This window comes from Sitophilus oryzae, unplaced genomic scaffold (genome assembly GCF_002938485.1).
Source record: "Sitophilus oryzae breed Bouriz unplaced genomic scaffold, Soryzae_2.0 scaffold_177_pilon_pilon, whole genome shotgun sequence".
In the NCBI taxonomy this organism is placed as follows: Eukaryota; Metazoa; Arthropoda; class Insecta; order Coleoptera; family Curculionidae; genus Sitophilus; species Sitophilus oryzae.
In genome coordinates this window covers 801,108-818,927 of record NW_022146479.1, presented here as the reverse complement: position 1 = coordinate 818,927, position 17,820 = coordinate 801,108, and the positions used below count along the sequence as shown (strand labels likewise).

The 17,820-nt window shown below is 33.4% G+C and overlaps 1 protein-coding gene across 2 annotated transcripts in view; it reads right to left on the bottom strand.

Annotated features, from left to right (window-relative positions):
* LOC115882267 (acyl-CoA desaturase 1-like) overlaps positions 1–17,820 on the bottom strand; it is a 74,881-nt gene that overhangs the window by 37,766 nt on the left and 19,295 nt on the right. Inside the window, exon 1 of one of the 2 annotated variants that reach the window (XM_030900212.1) lies at positions 14,787–15,023. The exons of the other annotated variant lie outside the window; for it this stretch is intronic. Coding sequence (XP_030756072.1) covers positions 14,787–14,843 — 57 coding nt within the window. The 5' untranslated portion in view covers positions 14,844–15,023. Of the gene's footprint in view, positions 1–14,786; positions 15,024–17,820 lie in introns of those variants that run through there. 2 annotated transcript variants of the gene reach the window in all.

Genomic DNA, 17,820 nt, shown 5'->3' with positions numbered 1-17,820 from the left:
TATTTTTGAAAAACTCCCCGTAACTCCGAAACGGTAACAGATATCGATATGCGGTTTTCACCATCATGTTTTTGACAAAAATTGAGCTCCAGACACCGATATTAGTTTTCGTCTCCTATAGAAAAGGGTGTTTTCGTTTAAAAGCGTCGAATTTGACCCACCCTGTACGAGATGTTTGATCAAACTTTATGAATTAACAAATAAATTGTGTAAAAAAATGCCATAAAACTAGATGGGATAAAATATTCAATTAGTTTAATTAAATGAAATGCTATCACTGACCTTAAATAACACCTTTTATTTAGGAATCAGGTTTGTAAATATTTATTAATTGATGCGGAATACTACGTGACTTCGAAGTAGAATTAATTTCAAGAGTAGCATGCTGATTGTATAATTAGTTAACTTATAATCGATTTTTAATTGTTTTTAAATATTATATTATTATGTACCTATTATCATCCATATGTGAGAGAAAAAGATTTTTTCTTTGTAAAACTGGCTTTCAACTTTCAAATCGTGGTGCGAAAAATTAAAATTTAGGATTAAGGTTTACCGTATTTTAATCTTACCGTTTTTGAAATATTAACGTTTTTGTCAAAATACAGTAAGAACAGTTTTAATGCTTCATTCCTCTAGGCGTATTTAAGTTTTATTTAAAACCAAATATCGTAATGAAGTTTTTCTATATTCTAAATTTTGTGTTGCAATAATAAAAATAATACTACCTTATACAGAGTTCCTAAAAATTTATTTTAAATAATTACTAGCTTTAAACACCAATAACTTGTTTAATTTAAATGGAACACCCTGTACAATTTAATTGTCTATGAAATTGTAGTGTACCATCTTTTACCTATATTTTCAAGTTTTTGTAGAGAATGCATTTTCTTATAATTTAGACCTCATTTATCAATATACCCATGGAATATTATTGGCATTTTAGATTATTTTTAAAGATGTAACAAATATTCAGAGTACAGATATTGTCTATACAGGGTGCTACAAATTGCATTGGTATCTCGGTAACCGTAATAGATACGAACATGGTTAAATTGGGGCAAAGTTGCGTATTGGGGTCTTCACCATCAAAAAAGATTTAAAAATTTCAAGGATTGCTGAGTTTTTTGGAAAAAACTGATTTTTTTGAAAATTAATTTTATTTTTTCCTGTCGTTATTTTATAGAAAATCAAAAAACTAATTGCACATTCTCATAGCCACTTTATTAGGGCTATCTGCTAGTATTTTTAGATTTTCAAATTAGCTGACAATTTGTGAGATACAGAAACCAACTTAATTTTTTTAAATACGGATCTGCATTTTTTATTTCAGGTTTTAGAAGAACTCGGTCTCCTGAATACAATGATATGCCACACTTTATACTTTAGTTTTGTTTTGGATACCTTAACAGCAACAAAACTATTTAATTATTATTTAAAATAATTTCAAGTCCGACTCTGGTTTCTTGAATTATTGAATCTGATTATATTCATCGCAACAATATTGATCAGCGCTAATTAACACTGAATAAGGAAAACTGATCCAATTGGAATATTCAAATAAATAATATCCAGGTCAGAAATTTAAAGATATTATTTCTATTTTTTTTATTGTGAATTTGAAATCTCAGTGTGCGATCTAATAATATACATAATATTAATCGTAAAATAAATAAATCAACTTCTACAAACTAGTTTCTAATGTTACATGTTCGAAAGGGTTACCATCCTTCCTATTGCACAAATTTATTTTTCGCTCAATTATATTTATAGCTCTTTGAACTTTTTTTTATACTTCCGAATGCATTTTGTACTCTTTATTGTAAATGTTCAGATGAATTGATTTCACTTTTACAAATGACGTCAAATAATGTAGCCCCTTGGCGATAGGTCCAGGAATCTCGTTGATTATACTGCTCTACCATTTCCAATACAACTTCCGGGAAAATGATTTTTATTGTTTATAATATAATATTATATTTATATTAATTATATATATATATTTTATATTATTTTATGGCATTTGATTTCCCGTATTCAATGTTTTACCCCACGTCATTGTTAAGTTTGAAAGCTTATCAATATTGTAACGATGAATAAATTAAATATTAAAAAAACAGAGGCGGACTTGAAATTAGTTTAAATAAATTGTGTTCAAATGTCAAAACAAAAAAAAATATTAAGTGTGGCATATCATTGTACTCAGGAGACCGAGTTCTTTCAAAATCTGAAATAAAAAATGCAGGTCCGTATTTAAAAAAATTAAGTTCGCCTCTGTATCTCAAAAATTATCAGCTAATTTGAAAATCTAAAATACTATCAGATAGCCCTAATAATGTGGCTATGAGAATGTGCAATTAGTTTTTTGATTTTCCAAAAAGTAACGACAGGAAAAAATAAATTTGATTTTCAGAAAAATCAATTTTTTCCCAATCCTTGAAATTTTTAAAACTTTTTTGATGGCATCTTGGTGAACATATCAAAGCGGGCAACTTTGCCCCAATTTAACCATGTCCGTATCTATTACGGTTACCGAGATACCAATGCTCGTACCTCGAATTTGTAGCACCCTGTATTGTAAAACTAATATTATAAAAAAAACTGTTTAAATATTTGTAAAAGAGGACCAATTAATATGATCCCAGTATTCGAACTACATTATTTGACTGTTTGCGTTGATTAATAATTGCTCCAAATACTAAAACAACTGAATTTGGTATGTGTATTAGACAGAGTGGTATAAAATAACACCTTATAAAGTTTCACGAGAAGTTCACATTCATAACTTATTATTATATTGATTTCTGATTAGAATCTTCATTTATTTAGAATAATTGATTAACTAACACAATTTAGTCTGTAATTAATTAATATTTGAGCGGAAATAATGGTGGTATATTTAATTAGTATACTCTTTTACAAAGATTTGAATAGTTTTCTTTTTGTACACAAATAGCTACATAGCTATATATTTTTTTAAACAAATAGCTAGCAATATTATCGTTTTTAGCGCCTGTACATTTTGTATATTTGTTGCTTTAAAAAAATAAAAATGTCAATAGTCATGGGCATATTGATAAATGAGGTCTAAATTATAAGAAAACTCATTTTCTACGAAAACTTTATGAGATGAGTAAAAAATGGTACAATACAATTTGGAAGACAATTAAATTGTGCATCTGATTCACGTACAATATACGTGATATGTTTTATTAAAATGTTCTATTTAAATTAAACAAATTATTGCCGTTTAAAGCTAGTGATAATTTAATATAAATTTTTAGACACTCTGTATAAAGTAGTATAATTTTTATTATTGCAACACGAAATTTAGTAAATAGAAAAACTTCAGTACAGTATTTCGTTTTAAAAACTTAAATACGCCTAGAGAAATAAAGCATTGAAATTGTTACTGCATTTTCAATTCTTAAGCAAATGTGCCTTTATTATAATCGTAGAAACTAAAAATTTAATAATATACAGAGTATTCAGTTTAAAATAAATACAACTTTGAATTTTTTTATTTATTGAGGACACTCTGTACCCTTTGAAAATAATTTTAAATTGTAGCTTTAGTAGTCTTCTAACGATCCCATCGCTAACAATTTCTAAAAATCCAATCATTTGGCTACAGTACTCCGTGTCGAATGAGGTGAATAACCCTGTATAATAATAGATATGTTGAAAAGATACTGTGGAAATGAAAATGTTAACACTGAAAGAGTAAAACATATGATACAAAAAAAACACATATCATGAGTGAAACCGTGTTTATGTTTGGAGCTGATATAAACCATAATATTATACCGCCTATGTTCAAAATAATTTTGAATTGTTTACAAGTAAATAATTTTACTTAAAGAAAGCAAAATCCAATCAACTTGTAAGTACATCCTATGACTCGATAACACTTTCGTTCAAAATTCTTCAAACCAGATCAAACGAAATCGAGAATATTACAAGGCGGAGAAAACGGCACTTAGCTTGTTTTTGCAGCGTCGCGTTGGCCGTGAAACATTCTAATCTAGGAATGCGAGGAAGAACACGATCGGAACGACAATCTATTCGCTATTCGCTAATAATCACCATATTGTTTCATTTTTGTACTCTTGTATATATTTTTTATACTGGGACAGTTGAGAGTTTTAATACCGCACGTGATCGAGGAAACACGATAGTATTACAGTATCAGATACTATTTTTTTATAACATTTTGCGCTGGATGTATACCATGATAGTAAGAGTCATCATTAGATACTTATTGCTTGGTACACATAACTAGAGCAACGTACAGCAAGGAAAAACCTGTGCAAAATCTGGGGATTGGCATGCATCTGCATTACAGGAGCCATGAAAACCTGCCCAACAGCAGCAATGGAGATCATTCTAGACCTAACGCAACATAATGATTAGAATGGTTATTGGCAGAAACAGTACTGAGAAAATTGTCAGCTCAAGAGCTTGGAATACCCTTAAAAGGAATATTTTACAAGAAAGTACAACTTTGAAAAACACCTCACTGTAATATTGAGCAATACAAAGAATTGAAAGAGAGAAACGTTTGCTCAACAGATAAAAAGAGGTAGTATATTGATGTTTCCATATCCAAAACAGGAATAGGAATAGGAGTATTTAGGCCGAAAACTAAATACTCTGAACTCTGAACCAATGGGCACCTAGCCCAGTATACTTCAGGCAAAAATCTATGCTATCGGAAGATGCATACAATGGCTGACCAATCTTCTTAGATAGGAACTATCGGAAACAAGATCTTATCCGATAGTCAAAGAATGCCTAGAGAAGCTGTACAAATTAGGCAAAGAAAATAAAGTCCTCCTACTCTGGGTGCCATAACCCCACCAAGGGATAGAAGTAATTAAAAAGCAAACGATCTAGCTAGAAAAGGGGCTTATACTCCACTGACAGGACCAGAACCTTTCTGTTTTCCAAGTGGAAAGTAACTTAACGCGGAACTCAAGAACCTGGAAGATTCCATCTATAACCTGGAATCTGGAATGGGAATCCTCCAACGGTCTAAGACACTCAAAGAAATTTCTCAGAACTTAGGACCGAGAAAAATCAACGATATTCCTTGATTTGAGTAAGACCAAGTCAAAATTCTCGCTCTAAATTTTACATAACTAAATTGTCACTCTAAATTGCTGTCTTTTTTAGACAGATGTCACTTGTCTTGTCATTATTCAATTCATTATTCAAATTCTTAGAATGTTGTTAACAAAAGTTTCATCTTAATTTTTATTAATCAATCGCAATTGTTTATCTTCATCATTTACCGGATTAATAATACAGAAATTATAGCTCAATTACAAACAATTCATTATTTATAGTGATTTACAGTAATTTTATTAAATTATACGAATATTCTCGTTGATTATTGTTTTGAAATAAATAGGATAGTCTCCACCAATGAAAATGCGAGTTACTAACTCTACCTAGACCGTTATTCAGAAGCTACAAACCTATAGATGAAAATATGCATGAAATCAAGGTTAGTACAGTATCAAGTTTATTAAGTGATTTTCTTAGCCGCGTATGGCACAAATCGTTACCCAGTGATGCCACAAGCTTATTTTTCATCGGGGTAGATTATCACGAGATAGCGCGGTTAAATTGTTTGACAAAGGGGTAGCTGTGGCAACACTGCCGCTAGCTCGCGCGTCACGGCCGTCTCGCATACGTCTCGAGGCCGTCATTGTGACACACGGTCTTGAATTTTTACTCCCAACGCGCGTAAAGCAGTTTCACTTCAAAAATTATTTCCAACGTCTATAAATCAGACCGCCTTTTTTTAATACTAAGTATTAGAGAAATCACAAAGAATGATGCAAAAAAACTGAAAAAAGAATTATTTTCTATATACAATCCGTATAAAGCTATCGGCGCTATCGCATGTAATTGTTAATGAACTGCTGCCTATCAAGCAAATGTTGTTTATTGTTGGTTCCGTTAGAGTAGAAATGGAACTTGAACAAGTACTTTCGCGGGACGTTAGAAGAATTAACTACGGGGCCCGTAATTGGAGTTCAATGGTACATTAATCGAAAACTATTTAGTTACGTTCGTTAAGCAGGTAACCTAGTTTCGTAGAGAATATGGTCTTCTAGATAATTCGGTTTTAGATAAGTTAGTACCGTTTTTCTGTGTAGTCTAGTCCAACTACAGTACAGATAATATAAAAGACCAGAATATTAAACATAAGACATAAAAATTTCAAAGTTTAAATATCTTTTTGTAGCACTTCCGGTCTTACCGGAAATATACGTCAGTTTGCTTATTGAAGTAAAACTTCTTTACGCTAATTCAAAGCCGCGACACACGAGCTAGCGTCACGACATGAAAAGTGGTAACGATCAAAAAAGTGGTAAGCCAATGAGGAAGTTGAGATATACAATGTGGTGGTTATGTATGGAAACGGTCGATTATTAGGTAAAATATAGGAGGTACCGGAAAAAGTTAAATATAAAACTTATATTAAAAATTATAGTGTGTTTTCATAACAGCAATGCTTCCATAAAATTTCATTAGTCTATCTATTTTTCTTTTCAAGATAAAAAATAAAAACATTATTTTTCCGCCATCTTTGTACCGCGATATCTCCCTAATGGTTGACTTTTGACCCAACGTTTATGAAGCAAACTGCCCTTTATGTTGAACAAGGAATCACCCCCTGAAGTTTTTCGCATTTCTTTTGAAACACCCTGTATAGAAGGTTCTATTTAAAAAAATGAAACTTTGATGCGCCACAACTTTATGAACGACCCTGTATACTTAAATTTATTACTCGCTAAAAGACATTTAAAAATCCTATAACTTTTTTATTTTTAACTTTTTGGTACCTCCTATATTTTACCTTATAATCGACCGTTTCCATACATAAAAGCGACCCTGTATGTGAGCTAGGGGGCTGAAACTCGGAATGTAGTGTACTCTTCGAGTCCCATCTTTCGTGATATTTTGAGGACGTTTCTTGTACTATGAAACCCCATCACCAACAGCGACAAAATTGTCCGATTTAAATGAAATTCGGTATCTCGATAGATTGGACTAAAGCCAACTTGACCGTGTATGACGCGTGTAATTGTGACAGTTGTAGAATGTAAAATATTTAGGAGGGGAATTAATCACCGCGACCTTACAGATCTATTGTGTATTTCCCTTTATTAAGTTATAACTCATCCTACAGTCTCAGGGCTTTAACAAAAACCAGTATCTGAGGCGGATCCACAGAGGTCAGTTCTCCATAGCACTCAGTGATAAGGTATTCTGGTGTTTCCCCACAGACTCTGCATTCGCCGTTGTTCCTCAGCTTCAGCCTACTGAGGTGTTCGTTAAGGAGACAGTGTTCTGTTAGAAACCCCGTGACAAACCGAAGATTGTTTTTATTTAAATCAAGAAAAATCTTCGATTTTTCTCGGTCGTAAGTACCGAGGAACTTTTTCGAATGTCTTAGACCGTTCGAGGATTCTCATTCCCACTATGACAGTTAGTTTTGACGTAAGAAACATCAAAAGTTGATGTCGTCCAATCGCGACCAAATTTGGTGGGTAGGCTATGTGAGCAACGGTGCACACGGTCCCATCCTACAAAATTGGATACTACGTTTCGTTTACATCTTCATCAGGGTGGGATTAAGGATTTGATATTGAAGAAAAATGTGGGTCGATTTCGGCATAATTGGAGACGGGCTACAGGATGACGCCCTCGACGTTTCGAACCGATGCCTCTAAATGGACGAAACTATCAGGATTTTTCTTAATTATGGGTCGATTGGAACCAAACTCGGCACGTGGATAGAGGTACCCGAATGGAGTCCTCAGATGGACAGATGGAGAAACGGTCATTTTTTAATACAAATTTTGCGAAAGTGAATCAAATTATTTATTAATTTTTAATTTATTGCTTTTTCAACATTTCAAACTACACTTTTTCAAATATGTTATTCAAATCCTTCAATTTAATAGCTGTTAGTAAGAAGTTTTATTTCAAATATGTGCGCATAGTACACACACAATTTTTTTAAGTCGAATCACCTTATAGTTTATGCAGGTGAAGGTACTTTGAGTTCAAAATACAAAGATTCTACACCTTTATAAATATGTTACTATTTTAAAAACTTTACGATTGGTATTTTGCAACGCCACCTTGATGGACTTAACAATAATTTGTCAACTACATTGTTAAATATTAACAAACTATAATAATTATGAAGAAGATTTATAGTTAACGAGGAAAAATTAAGTTCAATATTGACCCTTCTCGGAACAATCATACTGTACAAACAAGAAAAAAAGCAAAACAAACTTATTTTCCTGTTTTTAGGTATTGCAATTGTCGTTATAAACCTTTAGTTTATTACTTTTGGTACGAAGGTGAGAAAATTTGTATCTTTAAGATCAACATGGTTTTTAGCATCCTTGGTGATTTATTTTTATTTAGCGTATAGAGCTTTTATTATTTGTATGGGAACTGGAGAAGAAATAAAAATGCATATTGTAGTGCTAAATCCACAATTGCATAATATAAGTAATAATATACAGCGTGTCAAAATATAGTGTATCGTGTAACTTCGGCAGGTGACAGACAGGAGGTGACAGACTAACTTTCGTCTGTCTGTCTGAGGACTCCATTCGGGCACCTCTATCCACGTGCTGAGTTCCAATCGACCTATAATTTAGAAAAATTCTGATGATTTCGTCTATTTAGATGCATCGGTTCGAAACGTCGAAGGCATCATCCTGTAGCTCGTCCCCAATTATGCTGAAATCAATATCAAATCCTTTTAGTCCCACCCTGATGAAGATTTAAACGAAACGTAGTATCATAGTAAAAGAGTAGGTGCACTCTCCCAAATATTTTCTGCCAGTTTTTACAATCTGTCGAATATCGGCAGATTGCAGGGCGTTTCAGTTGCGTCCCAGCACAAAGACGGATTGACAAAAAATGACTGCCTTACTGTGTGCTGCTTTTGGTTGTAGTAATAATTCAAAAAATTTTGCTTTGAGTTTTATTTTGAGAGTCATTTGTGATCATGTTTGTGTTCAGGTTAATTTTCTCATGACTGATTACTACTTAATAATTTGATATTATTTTCATTTAAACCTCAATTTTTTTATAGATTTTACTTTTTACAACCATCCCTTGCTTGCTGTTTAACGAACTGCACCATCATTGAACAAAATTTTGCTAGTACCGAAAGTACCGAAAAAAACTGGAAATCCCTGTTCCTTAGATGGCATGGTACCGAAATTACCGGTTCTGAGAAACAGCTCTAGTTCCGAAAACGCTATAACGTACCATAACCGTGAATTGCCCTATACAGGGTGAGTCTTAAATAAGTGCAAATATTTTTAGGGGTAGTATATTGTGACCCCAGAAATATGAGGATGTTTTTGCGCATTTTTTTTTTGAAAAAAATCTGGAAATTTTTAGTTTTTAGTTAAAAAACATAATTTTTTGATAATATGGTAACTAGGGTTCAGAACCGGAAATTCCCGGGCTCAAAATTATTAATTTCCGGTTCTTTCGGTAGCTTCGCGACTCGGTAACAATAACTAAAAACTTATTCTTTTATTACGTGAGAAAGTAGTCATGCTATTTCTCATTGTTCTTGCTTCTTTTCTCTTTTGAAATTTCTGTAATGTTTATTAGCAATTATTGAAGTTTAAATATGTTATTTTATTATTTAGTACAATGTGTTGGTTCAATGTATTAGTTATCCCTTGGAAATCACCTAACCAATATATTACTACAAAACAAACACATTAATGTTTAAATTAAACTTGTTTTAAATTAAAAAAAGTTTTAGAAAATTTTTGAAATAGATAATAATATAAAAATATGACATTATATATTTTTTCCGAATTTCTTCCCATCAGAAGATTTTCAGATACAGAAGAATTGCTACTTACACGAAATGTGAAAATATTCTATTTTCAAGCAAATTTTTACTCGATGATCAATATTTTTAATTTTATTTTATTGTGAACTCATATTTTCCTAAATACATCTCTGTGAAACTATGGCGATTGCCTCGCCTATACTGTGCCTAGTTATAGATCACGACTATACAGTTACGTCAGTGGTCACGGGACGCGAGAACAAGGTCATATAAAGTGGCAGAAAAAGAACAAAGGATTTGACAAGGAGTAAAGCTATTAGTTTCGTTATACTATGGTAGTATCCAACTTTGCACGGTGGCACCGTGTGCACCGTCGCGTCGCTCACATAGCTTATCCACCAAATTTGGTCGCGATCGGACGACATCAACTTTTGACGTTTCTTACGTCAACTGTCACAGTGGGAATGGAAATTCTCCAACGGTCTAAAGGGGCGTCCAGACCAGATAAGCGAGCACTAATGAGCGCGAGCAAACATTTATTCAAATTCGCTCATGATTTCTGCTGCTCTCGAGCACATGATCAGCTTCCGTCCAGACCTAGCGATTATTTGTATGTTCGGTGTTGATCGGTGTGTGGCACTTCATGTTCATAATGTCGGAAAAAATTGCTTGTGCGTCTTTCATTGTATTTTATAAATTGTTGAAACGTCAAAAGAGAAAACGACTGCAGAGGAGATGGTGGAACACAACTTTTTTTAAAAATCGAGTTTGTCATGGTGTTAACAATTTACTAAACGATGTTGAAAGAGAAGATTCTGGAAAATTTAAGAACTTTTGTCGGATGTCACTTACAGATTTTAATACCTTATTAGATTTAATTGACATAAAAATAATGAAAAAGAAAAAGGATAGCTATAACCTTACAGGTTTTGGCGATTTTTGTACACCTCTATTAGTTTTAAAACAACTTCATTCGACCATTCCATTTTTGATATTCGATCGCAAACGTGGTAAACAAAATTCCGTCCAAACCGAACGTGCAATAGCGCGAATTTTCTTTGATGTACCGACACGGCGTGGAACAGCGTCGAGCGCGAGCAAGCAATCATTCGCTCGTTCGCAGAGCCGTCCACACCAGTTAACCGCTCCCAGACGTTTCTTACGTCAAAACTAACTGTGGCAGTGACATGTGTCGTACGCGGTTAAGCTGGCCGTGGTCCAATCTATCTTCATACCAAATTTCGTTTAAATCTGACGATTTTTTGATTTGATTCATTGATGATAGGGTTTCGTAGTGCACGAAACGTCGTCAAAATGTTGTGAAAAGATCTACATTCCTAGTTTCAGCCCCTAGCTCACATAGGACCCGAGTTACGACTCTCCAAGATCGTTACCACTTTTCCTCTCGCGTTTCGTGTGTCATGGGCATGTCGGCTTGTGTGTCACGGCATTCAATTTTACTCCCATCGCGCGTAAAGAAAGTTTGACTCCGAAAATGTGCTCTTCATTTAGTTCGAAACGGTAAACGGTTTTCAACATATTAAATTTTCGTTTATAAAGGTTCCAATGCATCGATTTTAGTATATATTAGTGAAATATACAGAGTGGTCCGAACTGTATTCCGGAAACTTCGGCAGCATATTCTGCAGATAAAAATAAGTAAAAAAGTTCGTGTAAATGTATGTCCTAAAATGCTGAGTTTTGAAGATACAGGGTGTAGAAGTTTCATTTTATGTCGATTTTTTCCAAATAATTTCTGAAGTAACATCAATATTCGAAATGATAAATTTGGGAAATTTTTATTTTTATTAAATTAATCATATTTTTTTTGAAAAAACAGTTTTGTTGAACTTTTGACAAAAAATCATTTCAAATTTATGATTTCAGTCTAATAACTATTTAGTCAACATGTTTAATTTATGTCAGTGGTGACATTGATAATTTCGATTCCAAATTTTTCGAGAATCATTACTCGTAGCGATTTTTACCAAGAGACCTTTTTTACGTAAAAAACGTCGTAAATGTATATTTTTTACTCAGTAGTTTTATACAGCTTTGGACGAAGTTATTACTCTTGAAACCAGTTAAAAATATGTAGATGGCGCCCTCTACAGGTAGGAGTCATATTGACATCAAAATCAAATTGCTCATGTCAAAAAACTCCCAGATATCAATTTTCATCCACATATTGACGTTACTTCAGAAATTATTTGGAAAAAATCGAAATAAAAACGAAACTTCTACATCCTGTATCTCCAAAACTAAGCATTTTAGGACATACATTTATACGAACTTTTTTACTTATTTTTATCTGCAGAATATGCTGCCGAAGTTTCAGGAATACAGTTCGGACCACCCTGTATCCGGGTTCATAGGGTCATACGCCTTTCCGTACCCATTTGCCAGCCTTTCCTATTTTCCCAATCCCCTGGATGAAGATTCCTCTCCGACATAGCTTTATGCACTTCTCCAATCCATGTTGCTTTTGGCCTTCCCTTTTTTTTCCTTTCTGATGGTATCCATTTCCAAGTCCATCTCGAATGCTAATAGTCTTTGTTCCATTCTATTAGTGAGCTGCCATGTTTCACATCCATATAAAACTATACTTTTAAAGATGGAACACATACAAATAGTATTTTTTCTCATATGAAATGTGTTTGTAGCATAATTTGGAGCATAAGTTTCTGGCATTGTAATTAGTGTGTATTAGTGAAATCAGGAGATTAATTTATTACTAATACTAAAATAGATACATCCTGTAAACGCAAATATCTTGAAAACCGGTCACTGTTTCGAACTAAACGAAGAGATATGTGTCATGTGATGATACTGTGAGATGAAGTGAACTATAACTATTTGTGTTTTTGGAAAGTGTTAAATAACTCACAATTATTTAATGAACCACATTAATATCTGAAATTTTAGTTTAAAATTATAAGTTTATATTCCGATTTGGAGTAGATAAAAGTGAAACGACACATTTTTCTGGCTTCATTCATGGCTTCGTATCGTTTCTATGTCGTTTCAACTAAATAATTAAACGTAAATTATAAGAGAAATCAACGACGAGATGGAGTCTCCCACCATGTTCCATGCCAAGTACCATTCAGTCGGAGATTTCTATACAACAATGTGAGCGCTCGGCGTCAATGAGCATTAAATGCGTTAAGCATTGCGGTATTTTAATATAAATGCGATATGTAAATAACACTTTCATATCAAGAAGAATATGAATACAAGGTATTTCAAAAAACAGGTACCATCTCTCATGGGAAGATTTCTCACGTAAAAACAAGATTTGGTTTTCATATCTACATAGGTCCGATTATGCTTTATTTCGTAGCTACAGGGGTTAAAGCCTTCATTTATTTTCGATTTATTATAATTTTCTTCCAATTGCTTTTAGTGAATCAAAGCTAATTCTACAGCTACTAAACAAAGCAGAATCGGACCTATGTTGATATGAAAAATAGGTCTTATTTTTGTAACCTCTGTATACCTTCTGTCCAAAAAAGTTGTTAAAAATCTACAAATTAAAGAATGAATTAAATTTTAATTTATCTGTTACAGTTACCACACTGTGGGGACTGTTAGATCATGTTAAAAGTGTAGAAGACGACGATATGTACGAGTACTAAAAATAGTGGATAAGTTTTTTCTTAAAAAGTCTTGTGAGTTCTGAAGGAAGGTGGGCAAATTCCTTCAGAACTTTAGAAATTTTATACAGGGTGTTTCGAAAACATGTGCCATCTCTTGTGGGGAGATTCCTCACGTAAAAATAAGATTTTTTTCATATCAACATAGGTCCAATTATTCTGCTTCGTTTCGTAACTACAGGGTGTTAAAGTCTTAATATTTTTTCGATTTATTATAATTTTCTTCCAAGTACTTTTAGCGTTTCAAATTAAATTTTAAGAGTAAAAGTTACTATAAATGCGACATATTTTAATGCTAAAAAAGTGTCAACATTTTCGTCGGGGGCGTGCATGTGGGTTATCACTGGAATATTTTTCTCAAAAAAGCATGTACGCCACTGATTTTTTTTTCTTGTTTTCGAAATAGTGTAAGCAGTTTAATGCCGATTAAAAGTTATCTCTTGATATTTTGTCGATTTCGGCCTCCTTGATGAGATAAACGTATTTTTATTAATTTGTCTTGATCCAAGTCTGATACCAACCTTTAAAAAATGTTAATATCATTTACTTGCAAAAATTTCAAATAAGTACTAAAATATGAAAAAAAGTTTCTATAAACATGAGTATGGAAATGCATAGTTTTAAAATTAGTTTTTTTTGTAATTATCTTAAATAACATTATTTTTTATTTGAAATTGCTCTAGGTTGAATTAATAGTAATAATAACTACTAGTAATAATAAATGAGGTAAAATTTAATAATAAATTAGGTAAAATATGTAATTTATTAATTTTATGAATTGTGATTGATTTTATTAAATTGTGATCTCATCAAGGAGGCTGAATTCGACAAAATATCAAGAGATAACTTTAATTGGCATTAAACGGCCTATACAATTTTTATATCAAAAGAAAAAAAGTCAGTGGCGCACATGTTTTTTTTGAAAAATATTCCAGTGATAACCCATATGCACGTCCCTGATGAATATGTCGACACTTTTTTAGCGTTAAATTATGTAGCACTTATAGCAACTTTTACCCTCAAAATTTCATTCGAATCACTAAAAGTACTTAGAAGAAAATTATAATAAATCGAAAGATTATTAAGAGTTTTACACCCTGTAACTACGAAAGAAAGCAGAATCGGACCCATGTTGATATGTAAAATAAATCTTATTTTTACGTGAGGAATACCTCCACGAGAGATGGCACATGTTTTTTGAAACACCCTATATAATTTAATTTTAACAGAGAAACTTAATATTTTCCTAAAAATATACATTTTTTACTTACAGTACTGTCGAGAGGTCCATAGACAGGACCACCCTTAACAAAATCGATATGAATCATGATGGCACAACAATATCGAATCGAAAACCACCGTCAAAACGCAGTACCAAGGTTGCTGGAAACGGCACTCGATTCGCGATCGGCGTCAGAGCGGTACCAAGGACAAGTCCAATGACAAACGGTACCACCAGTTTGGCGCGGAAGAAAGCGAGACTCGATCTTGAACTTGAACGGGAGCCGATCGGATGAGTTTTAGCTTGGCGGATGGTGAGAAGTACCGTTTGTTGTTGTAAGAAGAGAAACGGGGAGATATCTGGGTAATAATGGGTGGGTTGAAAGCAAGTACCATTCGCCACCGAGGTCCGAGACGAGAGGAAGCAAGTCCACTTTCTTCGGTTAATATCGTATATTTTGTTCTTTCCTCAAAACGCCTTTCCTCGAACATCACGACTATCGTAAATTCTTCGAGGTAGGCACGTTTGGTCTTCTGGTATACCGGTACCAAGACCGGTACATTTGAAATATTCCGGTATCGATATCGTGTTTTATAAGACCGGTATACCGGTTTTGATACCGGTACCGAAAGACCGGTTTAAATCGGCCTCGAAAGACCGGTTTCAATCGATACCGGAAGACCGGTTTCAATCGGTACAGAAAAATGGATTCACGATACGATGAAAATAAAAACCTGTATAAAATTCTGTACCGGTTTTTGTGCAAAGTTGATTATGTTCTCCTATACCCTAGGTACCGTATGATCGAAAAAAACTGCGTCAGCAATGGCTATGAAATGAAAATCGCTGTCATTTTATATATAAAATTATACGGGGAATGTATTCGATGTTCATTTACAAGCCAACTGGACGCCGTTTTTTTAACATAATTTATTTTGATGTATGTTTAAGGCATTGCTAGTCTAGTTTGGTCTAGTAATCTAGTCTTCTTTTTTTGGTACATCTAAAATTCAAGTAAAGCATCTTACTCATGGATCACCCATGCATATTATATACAAGGTGGTCCGAACTGTATTCCGGAAACTTTGGCAGCAGATTTTGCAGATAAAAATATGTAAAAATGTTCGTATAAATGTATGTCCTAAAATGCTTAGTTTCGGAGATACAGGGTGTAGAAGTTTCATTTTTATTTCAATTTTTTTCAAATAATTGCTGAAATAATGTTAATATTTGGATTAAAATTGGTATCTGGGAGATTTTTGACATGAGAAATTTGATTTTGATGTCAATATGCTGTATAATGCTCCTATTTGTAGGGGGCGCCACCTACATGTGTTTTAACTGTTTTCAAGAGTAATAACTTTTCGTCCGTACCTGTATAAAACTACTGAATGAAAAAATATACATTTCCGTGACATTTTACGTAAAAAAATGTCTCTCGGTAAAAATCGCTACGAGCAACCGCTCTCAAGATATTTAGAATGGGTACGAAACATAAACATGTTGAATAGATAGTTATTTGACTGAAAAAATAAACTTGGAAAATTTGTATTTTTTTAAATTAATCATCTCATCATTTTTCTGCGAAAAAATGATGATAAAGAACTTTTTGCACAAAAACATCTCAAATTTATGATTTCAGTCTAATAACTATTTAGTCAACATGTTTAATACATACACAAAGTCAGCAATTTAAGTCAATGATGACAATGGGTATTGATAATTTCGATTCCAAATATCTCGAGAACCATTACTATTAGCGATTTTTACCAAGAGATCTTTTTTACGTAAAAACCGCCGTAAATGTATATTCTTTTACTCAATAGTTTTATACAGATATGTACGAAAACTTATTACTCTTCAAACCAGTTAAAAGTATGTTGGTGGCGCCCTCTACAAGTAGGAGTCATATTGACATCAAAATCAAATTTATCATGTCAAAAAACCCCCAGACACCAATTTTATTTCAAATATTGGCGTTACTTCATAAATGATTTGAAAAAAATTGAAATAAAAATGAAACTTCTACACCCTGTATTCCCGAAACTAAGCATTTTAGGATATAATACGAACTTTTTTACCTATTTTTATCTACAGAATATGTTGCCAAAGTTTCCCTTTCGGACCATCCTGTAGATTTAAATGTCCGTAAAACTCAGGCCGATATTCAATAGCGTCTACTCTATTATTTAAAATATGTAAAATAGCATCTTATTTCCCCACTCCATTTATATATCCAAGAACAGCAGCTTCCAGTACTGTTTTCATTTTACATAAGTAAAGAGAATGTTGGACAAGAAATCAAAACAATAAGATTTTTGAATGTCCGGAGTGCGGAAGAGAGATAACATCAAGTATCGGGCTTTTCAGTCACAGAAAAGCAGACGCTCATGAAGAAAACGCCTTGCGTAACCATCATCAGATGCGTGTCAAATACTCGTCAGCGAGTAATGGCAGTGGTAGTGTAGTATTCCTATGTTCTGCACCAGCTTATGCAGATTTGCGTATTAGTGGAATATTATGTGCTCTGCTGTTTCAGGATCTTTATCGCAAAGTCTGTAGTAAAACTTCCTTGATACAGGTTGACCTTGTCCAGGTTGCACTTGACAGCTATATATCCTCTCAAAGAACCTGTTGTAATCCGCACTTTATTCCTGCTGGTCATTGGTAGTTCCTCTATGATTTTAGAGGGATTCCTTGGATGAAGACCTTGCTAGTCTGTGGCCCTGTCTGTTTCTGCAGCGGACGAACTGATTTTCTCTGATCCAGAGTTTGACTGCAATACGTGTTATGCATTTGGGTATTCCCAGTATTGGCTCTGGACCAAGATAATATTACGATGATCCTTGCTTGGCTAGTGTGTCTGCGTTTTTTTTTCGTTACCTTGGATATCGCTGTGGCCCGGCACCCAGAATAATTTAATTAAAATTTAACATTTTCAGACGAGTCTCGACGATACATTTGAGGTAATAACCGCCTAAAGTGCTGCCTGAGAGTCTGAGCATATATTGATGAGCTTACCTGAGTAAGCTTTCCTGTTCTTTTTTTGTCGCGCATTGTAGAATAGCGAAGATTTCTGCTTG